Raw genomic sequence first — 13,789 nt, 5'->3', positions numbered from 1 at the left:
TAGAGAATAGTAAATTAATCGGTGGAGTCGGAGCAAAGAAGAAAGTCATTAAGTCTGAATCAGGGTTACTGTGCATGTATGTGAATGTATGGAGTTACAGATGCAGATTGCCATGGAAGTATGATGTTGTAACGATGACAGAGACCTGGCTTTATGAAGGGCAGGGCTGGGTGTTAAATATTCCTGGGTACAAGGTGTTCAGGAAAGATAGGGCAGGAAGAAAAAGAGGAGGGGTGGCTGTATTGGTTAAGGAGAGCATTGCAGTACTGGAGAAAGAGGGTTCAAGGACAGAATCGATTTGGCTAGAGCTAAGGAGCAAAAAGGGTGCAATTACATTGCTCGGTGTAATCTATAGACTGCCAACTAGTGGGAATAGTGTAGAGAAACAAATCTGCAGGGAAATTACAGAGAGATGCAAACATTATAGAGTAGTTATAATGGAGTAGTTATAATTACCCAACTGTAGACTGGGATAGTGGTGGTGTAAAGGACAGAGAGGGGCAAGAGTTCCTAGATTGTGTTAAGGAGAATTTTCTACAGCAGTGTGTGTCCAGTCCAACAAGAAAGGATGCACTGTTGGACCTGGTTCTTGGAAATGAGGTGGGCCAAGTAGATCAAGAGTCAATGGGGGAACATTTAGGAGATAGTGATCATTGTATCATAATGTTTAGGATGGCGGTAGAAAAGGACAATGGGCAATCCAGAGTAAGGATAATTAACTGGGGAGAGTCGACTTCAATGGGGCAAGAACGGAGTTGGACCAGATAGACTGGAACCAAAAGTTGGCAGGAAAAACTATAGCTGAACAATGGACCACCTTCAAAGAAAAATTGGTTCGGGCATAGTCAAGGTATGTTCCCTCAAAAGAGAAAGGTAGGGCAAACAAATCCAGAGCTCCCTGGATGAAAAAGGAGATAGGTTAAGATAAAGAAGAAAAAGTGCGCTTATGACAGGTGTCAGGTAGAAAATACAATTGGGAACCAAGAGGCATACAAAAGGTTCAGAGGGGAGGTGAAAAAGCATATTAGAGAAGCAAAGAGGGGTTATGAGAAAAGACTGCAAGCCAACATAAAGAGCAACACCAAAGTCTTCTATAGGCATAAAAGGGTGGTAAAAGGAGGAGTAAGGCAAATTAGGAACCACAAAGAGGATTTACACATGGAGGCAGGGGACATGGCTGAGGTGTGAAATGAATACTTTACCAAGGAATCAGTTGCTACCCAGGCCATGGTGGCAGAGGAGGAAACTGTCACTAGAAGGGTTTAAAATTGATAAGGAGGAGCTATTGGATAAACTGTCAGTACTTGAAGTTGATAAAGCACTGGGACCAGATGAGATGCATCCAAGGATATTGAAGAAAGTGAGAGTGGAAATTACAGGGGCACTGGCCATAATCTTTCAGTCTTTCCTAGACTCAGTGAAGAATTGCAAACATTACGCCCTTGTTCAGAAAGAGTTGTAAGGATAAACCCAGCCATTACAGGCCAGTCAGTTTAACTTCAGTGGTGGGGAAGCTTCCAGAAACAATTATTCAGAATAGAATTAGTAGTCACATGGAAAAATGTGGGTTGATGAGGAAGAGCCAGCATGGATTTTTAAAGGGGAAATCGTGTATAACTAACGTGCAAGAGTTTTTTTGAAGAAGAAATAGGGAGGGTTGATGAGGTTAATGCTGTTGATGTGGTATACGTGGCAAAATGTACAAAAGGCATTCTTTACAGTGCCACACACAGACTTGTGAGAAAAGTTATAGCTCATGGAATAAAAGCAACAGCAGCAAAGTGGATACAAAATTGGCTGAGTAATAGGAAACAGAGGGTAATGGTCAATTGATATTTTTCAGGCTGGAGGAAGGTTTGTAGTGGAGTTCCCCAGGGGTCAGTATTGGGACCCTTGCTTTTCCTGATATATATTAATGTTCTAGATCTTGGTGTGCAGGGGACAATTTCAAAGTTGTGGATGATACGAAACTTGGAAGTATTGCAAACTGTGAGGAGGACAGCGTAGAACTTCAAAAGTACATAGACAAGTTGGTAGGGTGGGCAGATAGGTGACAGATGTAGTTCAATGTGAAGAAGTGTGAGGTGATTCATTTTGGTAGGAAGAACATGGAGAGAAAATATAAAATAAGGGGTACAATTCTTAAGGGGGCACAGGAGCAGGGGGAGCTGGGCTTATATGTGCATAAGACATTAAAGGTGGCAGGACAGGTGGAGAGTAGTTAATAAAGCATACAGCATCCTGAACTTTATTCATAGGGGCATAGAGTACAAGAACAAGGAGGTTATGCTGAACTTATATCAGACACTAGATAGACCTCAGTTGGAGCATTGTGTACAGTTCTGGGCACCACACTTTACGAAGGATGTGAACACATTGGAGAGAGTGCAGAAGAGGTTTACAAGAATGGTTAGAGGAATGAGAAACTTCAGTTATGAAGATAGATTGGAGAGGCTGGCACTGTTCTCCTTGGAGAGGAGAAGGCTAAGAGGAGATTTGATAGAGGTTTCAAAATCATGAGGAGGCTGGATAGAGCATATAGGGAGAAACTGTTCCCACTCATAAAGGGATCAAGAGCAAGAGGTCACAGATTTAAAATGATTTACAAAAGAAGCAAGTGTGATGTGAGAAAAAAAATTTTCACACAGCGAGTGGTTCGGGTCTGGAATGCACTGCCTGGAAGTGTGGTGGAGGCAGGTTCAATCGAGACATTTGAGAGGGCATTAGATGATTATTTGAATAGAAACAATGTGCAGGGGTATGGGGAAAAGGCAGGAGAATGGCACTAAGTCATCATGCTCATTCAGACAGCTGATGCAGACATGATGGGCTGAACGGCCTTCTGCTGCATCAAAACAATTCTGTGATTCCGTGATTGGCTGCCAGCCCTTAGAGGTGGGATATCCTCCTATATGAGGGAGGAAACGGTTAACTGCCTGCCGACCGAAATCTGGTCATGGTTTTCACACTCCCAACTTTTCAGCCACTGCCTCCATGAAAAACATGTGGGAAAATGCTTCTTCTTCAAAAAGTGTTACAGGGTCTTATTAGTTCCACTTCAATAGGCTTTCAAAAGTGACAGCTCCAACAGTACAGCACTCCCTCAGTATTGCGCTGCCCCATCTGTCTTCTACGATGGATGGAAAAGATCCCATAGCATATCCAAAGAAGAGTGGAAAAAGTCCTGCCGGTGGCCTGAACCTATATTTATCCCTCAATCTGCAACTGGACTCTCTGCTCATTTGTCTTACTGCTGTTTATGGGATCTTATAGTGTGGAAATTGTCTACCCTACAACAAGGCCCATACTTCAATATTAATTCATGGTTGTGTAGTTATTTGGTAAGCCTGAGGACATGAATGGCATTTTGTAAATGCAAGCCTTTTCTTTCATTCTTACACACTGTTTACAGCCAATCATAGGAAATGTATCATTAGGGTGAATTTGATCAGCATTTAGACTCTCCAAATTTTTTTTAAGGGAAGAATAATTGCATCAACTAAATCTTCAATGCCAATAGGTTGTCTCGGCTGCTTCCCCTAACTCCTGATTTTCAATTGCTGGTTGCCTGTTTTTAAGGCGACAAATGGACAGCCAACAGCTGAAAATCCTCACCTCATTATCCTCAGTTAAAAGTCCCTCTTGACCTGGTAAGCAATAAATAAAACAAGATCCATCAAACACATTGCAAAAATGTAGCACAATATTTACTCATAAGAGAAGTGTATTGCATTACGTAGGAGATTAAGTTTAAAAAGTTAGTTATTTTGAGAAATTCAGAACACGATTGCTTTATCGTTAGGTCACTCTCAAACTGACATACTTGTTCAGCAATCTTCAAAACTTTCTGGTTTATTATTCTGTTATTACTTTTTTTTTGCAATCTGGGCCTTTGGAAATCCACCAGAGTACAAGCAAGAACAAAAAGGCTTTTTTTAAAAAATAACACCAACATCTGGTTGACATTAACAGTTAATTTCTATCAGCAGCACCAGCAACAGGTGTTGCACATATGGTAAGGTTGGACTCTATCAGTGCCCCTGCTTAGTATTAACATGGTCTACTAACCTCTGAGCTGAATGGTCCATATCTGTGACCGTAACCATCTGGTTGCTCTGAGTAAAAGGCATAGACATAGGGCCTAAAATTGAAGCAAATGTTTGAGTGAATATTTTTGTTTGTTGAACTAGGCACTGAGGAAAATCTGGTTCCACTTTCTTTACTAGAGGAGTTTCTGCCAAATGTTTAAACAGAGGAAGTTGATATTGGATATTTCAATTTCCATTCACCTCAATTATCCAGCAATTGATCTCTTATCCCACCTTCTACATTGACTTTCTGTCCCCATCTCAGGGAAAGAAAGGATGTAAGCACACATAGTTCTTTGAATTGTGGTGAAACTAGTAGTTCCTCGGATTTTCGGTCTTCAAAAGAATAAACCACTTTACAATTATCATACGAACAATGTTTACAATTATATATTCAAACCATTCATTCAATGTATATACTTTTGGTCTTTGTTCTCCTTGTCTTAAATTGGGTGCTTTCAAATACTATCACTGTAGGACCCCTGCAAATACTGACACAATTCCTTCAAGTCCTGACACCATTCCCCTTTGAGGAGTCCTTGCCAGAGTCAGGTGCCTAAAGGAAACCTTCACCAGAACAGCGTAAAGACCCCAAAGATCATGGTCTGCTTTTTCTCTTTATATGTTCTGACTAACTTCCTGTACATTTCCAAAATTTTCTAATTTTTATCATTAGATGTTTTTGGAGGTGGGGGTCGGGGAGAAATTAAAAGAAAGGCAATCATTACATCCACCTAATCAGGACAATTTTTATTGGTATTAGTAACCAGACAAAATAGTGTAATAAAAATATGATACTGAAAAATGATTGTATATTAAGGGCTAAAGTTCACATATCCTGAGGAAGAACCTAATCAGATGAGAAGCATTATAAATCATTATTATAATACATGCACATTCCTCAAAGGAGGATAAGGAATTCAAAATTCTAAAGAAACGTCTGGGCGCCGTATGTAGCAAAATCATGTTAGTGAACATTTCATTGTTCATTATTTCTAGCAAAAACATAATACGATCTTTTGGAATGTGAAGATGATTTCACTAATTACAGTTCACTAAATATCTTCCTAAAATCATTTATGGTGTTGTTACATAAAATATTTTTTACATAACTGTCTGAAAACACATTTCAGTAGGAAAGATCCTTCTCTAGGTGGTTACAACTAAATGGGTTACTCCACGAACTGACACATTGCACTATATGAAGATAACCTAGACAAACAAGGGAAGTCATTTATTGGAAGTTCTTGTTTGATCCCAACAACCAACTCATCTATTTTGTGAGGCAGTGGTGGGAGCAGTGTGAAAAAAGCTACTTCTTAGTATAAACACTAATTAATAAATTAATTGCATTGATTAATATTTGAGGTCTTGTAGCTTGTGGAGCCTTTTGTATTGCAGAACCTCTTTGGAAAGTGTCACCTCAAAACCCTATGGGCAGAACCTTCTGTTCGGCGAGCAGAGGCGGGGCCCACACGTCAACGCATAAAATGACGTGCGGTGACATCAGCATGTGTCCTGACGTCATCGCACGTCATTCTGATCTTCCGTTTGGTGGGTGCCCGCCGAACTGTCAAAGGCCTGTTAAGGCTATTAATGAACTAATTAAAGCAATTGTCAGGGCTGCCCATCTAACCTTAAGGTTGGTGGGCAGGCGAAGAGCCCAGGTGGCCTTCGCATTTCTTATGAAGCCTCATCCACAGACAGGATGAGGTTTCATGAAGGGTTTATTAATTGAATAAAAATTTATGAACTTGTCCCAGCTCATGTGACACTGTCACATATGGGGACGTGTCTGAATAATTTTTATTTTTTATTTTCACCATCTTTGACACTGAACTTAATCTCCCTGAGGCAGCTCTATGTCTCAGAGAGATTTCTGCGCTCTTTCATGCACATGCGTAAAAGAGCGCAGGCCCTGACTCTCTCTCCTCCCCTCCCCCCACACTGATAGCCTTAATTGGCCTGCCCAGGTAAAATGGCGGCATGCAGCCGATCATGGGCGGCGATCGGCTCTGCACGCACTCCCGACCAGCTCCCCCAGCGGGGAGAAAATTCTCCCCTATGTTTCTGGGTGCTATTAAAATCACAGAGAGTATATTCCAGGGCAGGTTCTAACAGCAGCCAAAGCAAAAAAAAAAGAACACGCCTGTACAAGTTTCAATATGTTCCACTCTCTACCATGAAAGAGAAAAGCCTGAGCAGGTCAAGCAAGCAGTGCAGAAATGTTTCACTTGCTTTTACAGAATAGTTGTCCCACCCAGTCTTCTGGTTTCCAAAAGACATGGTTTTATCTGATTATGTTGCCATTGTTTAGAGCACCAACACTGATGACAGAAGAAGGTAGGTTGGTTTGTGAGAATTCCACTTTGTCAAAATTGACAACAGTCAAGAAGAGATGGTGACAAAAAGCATGTTAATTTCAAAAATTAGTCATACAAAGCTTGAACTAGAACCATAAAACCAAAAATATTTTACAGGACAGAAAGACATCATTCAGTTCTTCATGTCCGTGCAGGCTCTTTGCTAGGCAATCAAAAATTAATCAAACCAACATACCCTCTCCCAGTGGCCAAGTCTCCCTCTCTGCATCATATTTATCCAATTCTCCTTAAAGAATGGCCTATCATTTCATGGAACAAAGCATTCCATACTCTTATTAAACACTCTACTAAATGAGACTTTATGGAATCTCCTTGTAGTCTTTTTGCTATAAAAAATAGTCCCAGTATCTCAGCCCTTCCTTTATCTATTTCCTGTTGCATTAATGCCAGCCTTTTCTCATATATCCTTTTAACCATTAAAGCTTTCTTCTCGATTCCCCACTACACTTTTTATATTCTTCATGATTTTGTTTACTATCATTAGTCATATCTTCCTCGAAAGTAATTGCAATGCTTTGCTCTCAAAATGCAATTTGTTGGAATCAACTACTTCCAAGAATAGAGTAAATGTCCTTACATAATTCCTTTAATTAAGTGAAGCGAACATACATTTCAATATTTTTGTTTGCTCCTTATAATCTTATCTACTGTTTAACTGAGGAAATGAAATACATGCTCTTAATTGTGTGTTCTCTGATTGGTCCTAGTTCAAATCCAGATTATTAATGTAAAAGAGGATCTTGCCAGATAGATGAGGTATTTAATACCTATTTATACAAAGTTGATTACTTTAGGATATGAAATAAAAATGTTTCACTATTTTGATTATCCAATAAAATAAAAAAGTTTTGATTTTTCTGAATCATTTTTGGAAATTATTTTTAACAAAGGATTTAATAGTTCTCCATGGCACAGTGCATAATGAGTGGAAGGGTGCTCGAGTACTGAGCAAATTGTTGGGGCTGCGGGCTGACAAGTCCCCAGGTCTTGATGGACTTCATCCTAGGGTCTTAAAAGAAGTGGCTAGTGAGGTAGTTGAAGAGTTGGTTTTAATTTTCCAAAATTTCGTAAATTCAGGAAAGGTTCCATTACATTGGAAAATAGCAAATGTAACTCCTTTATTCAAAAAAGGAGGGGGGCAGAAAGCAGGAAGCTCCAGGCCAGTTAGCTTAACATCTGTCACAGGGAAAATGTTAGAAGCTATTATTAAAAACATTAAAGCAGGGCACTTAGAAAAATTCAAAGCAATCAGGCAGAGTCAACTTGGTTTTGTGAAAGGGAAATCACGTTTAACCAATTTATTGGAGTTCTTTGAAGAAGTAACACATGTGGATAGAAGGGAACAAGTGGATGCACTGTACTTGGGTTTCTAGAAGGCATTTGATAAGGTGCCACATCAAAGATTATTGCGGAAAATAAAAGCTCATATTGTAAGGGGTAATATATTGGCACGGATAGAAGATTTGCTTGCTAAGAGGAAACAGAGAGTAGGTATAAATGGGCCATTTTCAAGTTGGCAAGATGTGGCGAGTGATGGGCCAAAGGGATTAGTGCTGGGCCTCAGATTTTTAGAATTCATATAAATAACTTTAACGAAGGGACCAAAAGTATGGTTCCTAAATTTATTGATGTCACAAAGATAGGTAGAAAAGTAAGTTCTGAAGAGGACATAAGGAGGCTATGAAGGGATATAGGTAGGTTAATTGAGTGGGCAAAGGTCTGTCAAATGGAATATAATGTAGGAAAATGTGAAATTGTCCATTTTTGCAGGAAGAATGAAAAAGAAGCATATTATCTAAATGGTGAGAGATTGCAGAGCTCTGAGATGCAGAGGGATCTGGGTGTCCTAGTGCATGAGTCACAAAAGGTTAGTATGCAGGTGATTAGGAAAGCTAATAAAATGTTATTGTTTATAGCGAGGGGAATTGAATACAAAAGTAGGGAAGCTTTGCTTTAGTTATACAGTGCGTTGGTGAGACCACATCTGGAGTACTATGTACAGTATTGGTCTCCTTATTTGAGGAATGTAAAGTAAATGTATTGGAAGGTGTTCAAAGAATGCATGGAATGGGAGGGTTGTCTTATGAGGAAAGGTTGGACAGGCCAGGCTGGAGTTTAGAAGAGTAAGAGGCGACCTGATTGAAACACACAAGGCCCTGAGGGGTCTTGACAGGGTGGATGTGGAAAGGATGTTTCCTCTTGTGGGAGAATCTAAAACTAGAGGCCATTATTTAAAAATAAGAAGTCACCCATTTAAGACAGAGATGAGGAGAAATTTCTTCACTTAGAGGGTCATGAGCCTTTGGAACTCTTTTCCTCAAGAGGCAGTGGAAGCAGAGTCTTTGAATATTTTTAAGGCAGAGCTGGATAGATTCTTGATAAACAAGGGGGTGAAAAATTATCGGAGGTAGGCGGAATGTGGAGTCGAGGTTACAATCAAATCAGCCATGATCTTATTGAATGGTGGAGCAGGCTCAAGGGGCCAAGTAGCCTACCCCTGCTCCTAATTCATATGTTCAAGTAAATTTTTGCAGCAGTGCATAACAGAGAGTTTGGCGTGGGCATAAATGTGGCTGACCCATTTTTTTTTTCATCATTCATTTTTAAAACCAGAAAATTGGGTGTGGCACAAGTTGGGCTTGCATCAAATCTGTGCTTCATTAAGCAAAGCTGCATGCCAGGAGTGAAGCTCCATAAAATTTATCCTGCAATATTTAACACACCCACAGCAATTCCTGCCCCCACTCCCAGCACAGACCAGAGATGCCACCCTCACAAGAGCTTTCCTCTCTTTCTTCCTGCACTCTCCATAAAACAGGGCCTTCCAGTAGCTCTCTTTCTTCATTCCCAACAGTAATAAGTCCTTCTGTCATCTTATTCCCACTCAAGTTCTTTTCTCTTTCTCTTCCACTTCCATATTCTCCACTGAGATTTTATTCTTGCTTTTCAGTATTGATTGGGTTCTTAGAAGTTCAGTCTGCTCCCCTCTCGCTTCTGTTATTCTTAAAATGTATCTGTCTTTATCCTTGTTACCACCACCAAACCCATTTCTCCACCTCCCCCACCCTGTGTCCCCTCAAGAAGACTGGTTCCCTCTCCTGCAAAGTCTGTGTATGTCTGTCGATCTGTCTATCTCTCTCTCTCTCACACACTCTTTACTGGCCATTTATTGGGCCATAGCATTGCTTAAATATGGAAATAAAATCAGAAGCTTATTTCTTGGAGAATGGCACATGCATCATTTCTTCTCAACTCTTCAGCACGTTTCTCCTCACTCTCTTCGTTTCTCTTGTTTCCTCCCCTTGCTCCTTTATTTCTCTTTCCTTCCTCTCTCATCTGTACACTTCTACAGTTGCCCTCACCCCTGCCCCTCCCCAAACCCCAATTTCTTGTAGCTTTCACAAGGCTGCACAGGGAAACTGCAGGATGAAAGGGAGCAGACCAGAAAAATAGCATGAAAAAATCGAGTGTGAGTTGTGGTAGCTTTGTTGGGGGATGCATGTGGGAATTGTAATTCCTGGTGCTGTGGTTAGAAAGTATAGAGAAGAAACATCAAAAGGTGAACCAATGTGAATTTATTTGGTCAAATTAAATTAGGTAGAAATATTTTTGGTGGACTATGTTTGATGAGAGGTTTAACATAACATGATTGATGAATAATCAAAGTAGAAATATTCATTCATAAAGAACTAAACACTTAAATCAATGAGGATGAGGAAAATAGACTAATTGCCCTACAATCATGATGTACAGGACAGTCAAAAGCTTATTATAAAAATTAAGCATGTTTTTAAAGATCAAAAAAAAGTTTCAAAATAAGACCACAGGACAACCTTATTTTGGCTATTTATGCTGGTAATTGCAAAAAGTATTTTTTAATCCCATCATGAAGTGGAAGAGGGTATCACGATGTTTTACCCGCCGGCCACAGTGGTGGCTTTTCACGCCATATTGTCCCAAACCTGCCTCATTAATTATGCTTTCCCAGGAAACACGACGTTTCCATGGCAGACAGGCTCTCAGTCACCCGCCACACCATCGCCTCGCCACTTCATCATGCCGGGTACCATATTTAAAATCCAGCTGCACACACACCTCTCAGTGCTTCCAGCCCACGACTGCTGCAAAGAAGATATGGCAAAAAGACTGCAGCCCCCAGGTTCAATTACTAGTCCCTTGAGGGCCTTTTGGACAGAGTGGAGGCTCGCCGTAATGTCCTTTACCACCGCTCTAGCCGCAGGATGGGCAGCAACATCACTAATCTGGCTTGGGAGACGGTGACAGTGGTGGTCAATGCCAACGCCCTGCAAAAGAGGCTGCTACATGATGAATGATCTCATCTGTTCTGCCAGGGTAAGTCATTCTTCTCATCACTCCCAACTCACACACTCACAAACCCATCACACATTCCCAGGGATCTCACACATCAAGGGACAACACCACTAGCTCTCACACACACCCTCACATCTCCATCAGGCTCATATCCTCTGATGCTCGCGTCCTCATCCTCTCCATGGCTCTGCTCACCACACAAACATTCTACGCAGTGTCATGTGTCCTGTTTATACTTTCTCTATTTGTTTTCATGCAGGAGAAGCTGGCTCACATCAGCAGAAAGAGGTCCCAGGCCGGGGGTGCACAGAATCACAGAGTCACACAGTGCAGAAGAGGCCCTTCGGCCCATCGAGTCAGAACCGACACATGAGAAACACCTGACCTACCTACCTAATCCCATTTACCAGCACTTGGCCCATAGCCTTGAATGTTATGACGTGCCAAGTGCTCATCCAGGTACTTTTTAAAGGATGTGAGGCAACCCACCTCCACCACCCTCCCAGGCAGTGCATTCCAGACCGTCACCACTCTCTGAGTAAAAAAGTTTTTCCTCACATCCCCCCTAAACCTCCTGCCCCTCACCTTGAACTTATGCCCCCTTGTGACTGACCCTTCAACTAAGGGGAACAGCTGCTCCCTATCCACCCTGTCCATGCCCCTCATAATCTTGTACACCTCGATCAGGTCACCCTCAGCCTTCTCTGCTCCAACGAAAACAACCCAAGTCTATCCAACCTCCCTTCATAACTTAAATGTTTCAGCCCAGGCAACATCCTGATGAATCTCCTCTGCACCCCCTCCAATGCAATCACATCCTTCCTATAATGTGGCGACGAGAACTGAACACAGTACTCCAGCTGTGGCCTCACCAAGGTTCTATACAACTCCAACATGACCTCCCTACTTTTGTAATCTATGCCTCAACTGATAAAGGCAAGTGTCCCATATGCCTTTTTCACCACCCCACTAACATGCCCCTCTGCCTTCAGAGATCTATGGACACACACGCCAAGGTCCCTTTATTCCTCAGAACTTCCTAGTGTCATGCCATTCATTGAATACTTCCTTGTCAAATTACTCCTTCCAAAGCGTATCACCTCACACTTTTCAGGGTTAAATTCCATCTGCCCATTTGACCATCCTGTCTATATCTTCCTGTAGCCCAACACACACAACCCACTGTTAACCACCCGGCCAATCTTTGTGTCATCTGCTGTGGCCCACATTAGGCCCCTCACATTGAGGAATGTGCCATCGCGCTGACTGGTGAGGACATGGACTGTGCCTGCAGCGATGGTGAGGTCGGCGGCAAACACCTTCGTAATAATCCTGTTCCACAATATCCCTCTCTCAATGCAAATGTGAGTGCTCTCTCTCCTGCTTTTGACTCTGCTGCCATGCACTAATTATCTCTACTTTGGTTCGCAGGGAGCTCTGCCAAGCGACTGACACCCTCAGGCAGCCAGTCCCTCAGCTCCATTCATGCCCTCACCTCCAGTCAAGAGGACACCTCCATTGAAGAACTGGAAATAAGCAGCCTTGAAGACCCATCACAGCGCTTACCTGCACCCTCCACCCTCCACACCTCGGTAGGGCCTAGATCTAGAGGAGGCTCAGATTCACAATCTGGTGATCACCGCACGGACACATGGCCGTAGCAGCAGGAGACAGGGTCACGCAAGTTCCCCAACACTCGGAGGACTGCTGGGGATCAGGCATCTGTGAGGTCCAAGTCAGAGGATGAGCCTCTAAATTTGACCTTCCAACTCATCCTGGAGAGTAAGCAGAAGGCTTGGGAACGTCACACAGAGCTGTTGGTAGCCCTCAGCAGATTGGCACACGATTTGGAGGGGTGCGTCTGCCTGTTCTCTGATAAAGTGATGCCCACATGTGCGTGTATGGAGGTCTCCGTGGAGCGGGGAGGATGACAGGTGCCGTGGAAGCCCTGGTCCAGCAGGACACAGAGACGAGTGCAGACCTGCATTCCATCACGGGTGCCATGGGTGAATCCCTGCAGTGACAACACGAGAGGGAGAGGGAGGCAGGGCACCCCGATGTCCCCCTAGGTGCTCCTTCCCCCCCAAGGAATCAGGCTGGGGCCCCCGGGCACCTGAAGGAAGGAAGAGTGGAAGCTGGACACCCCTGGATCATCCACTCAGGAATCTCCGAGGCTGTCCTCTCCCTCCGAGTCCCCTTTGCCTTTGAACCCCTCAACCTCATCCCCTGTCAGCGCAGAAGGAGCAACTGGCCCATGAGTTATTCTGGAGGGAGAATTGTGTGTGTAGCAGGGCCTTTCGGAGCCTCAAGCAAGCACTCTCCCAGGCACACGGATTCTTCATTTATCACACTCACCTCAATGTCCTGAGCATTTTGAATGCTGCCTGCTGGGGTTCGCTTTCAGTTGTATTTCTGAGCTGACCTGCATCTCCACCCACCCACTGATCACACTCCCATGCAGCACCTGATCTCACCCATCACGACTGTCGTTTCACTTTCAGTTTGGACAGCATGATCTGGATTCGCTTTTTTGTCACCTCCTCCGTCTTTTCTCTTCCCCCAGTAACCCATTTCCTTTCTCCCATTACAGTTCACTCCCTGGCATCACCTTCCACCTCCCCTCTGTGACCTACCTGCCACAACCCTTTTCCTTTGGGGATGTCCAGGTGAATGTGCACACTCCCTTCCTTCCTGAAAATCCCACCCCAATCCATATTCACCTTCCTGACCTCCTCTTTCCCACCCCCAGGGTCCATATCTGCCTCCAAGCCCTTACCAACCACCCTCGCCATCCCAACTACCGCTAACATTCAACCCTCACCCTCCCACCCAACCGCCTCACTCTGCCCTTGGTCATTCTCACCGTTCCCTCATACCACGCCCAACCTCAGTTTGCTCCTCATGAGGCAGTCATGGACCCATCAGACCCCTCCCTTGCACATTCACCTGGATATCACCCCCTCCAGGCCCCTTACCCCCTCCGGA

General features: G+C 43.2%; 1 protein-coding gene across 4 annotated transcripts in view; it reads right to left on the bottom strand.

Moving 5' to 3' along the window:
• enpp2 (ectonucleotide pyrophosphatase/phosphodiesterase 2) overlaps positions 1-13,789 on the bottom strand; it is a 118,446-nt gene that overhangs the window by 65,871 nt on the left and 38,786 nt on the right. For all 4 annotated transcript variants that reach the window (XM_041190381.1, XM_041190380.1, XM_041190379.1 and 1 more), the window contains one exon: positions 4,069-4,141. In XM_041190381.1, coding sequence (XP_041046315.1) covers positions 4,069-4,141 — 73 coding nt within the window. The remainder of the gene's footprint in view (positions 1-4,068; positions 4,142-13,789) is intronic.

The sequence above is a fragment of the Carcharodon carcharias genome, chromosome 6, assembly GCF_017639515.1.
Source record: "Carcharodon carcharias isolate sCarCar2 chromosome 6, sCarCar2.pri, whole genome shotgun sequence".
Taxonomy (NCBI): domain Eukaryota; kingdom Metazoa; phylum Chordata; class Chondrichthyes; order Lamniformes; family Lamnidae; genus Carcharodon; species Carcharodon carcharias.
The sequence above is the reverse complement of the archived record's forward strand: the minus strand, read 5'-3'. Positions and strand labels throughout refer to the sequence as shown.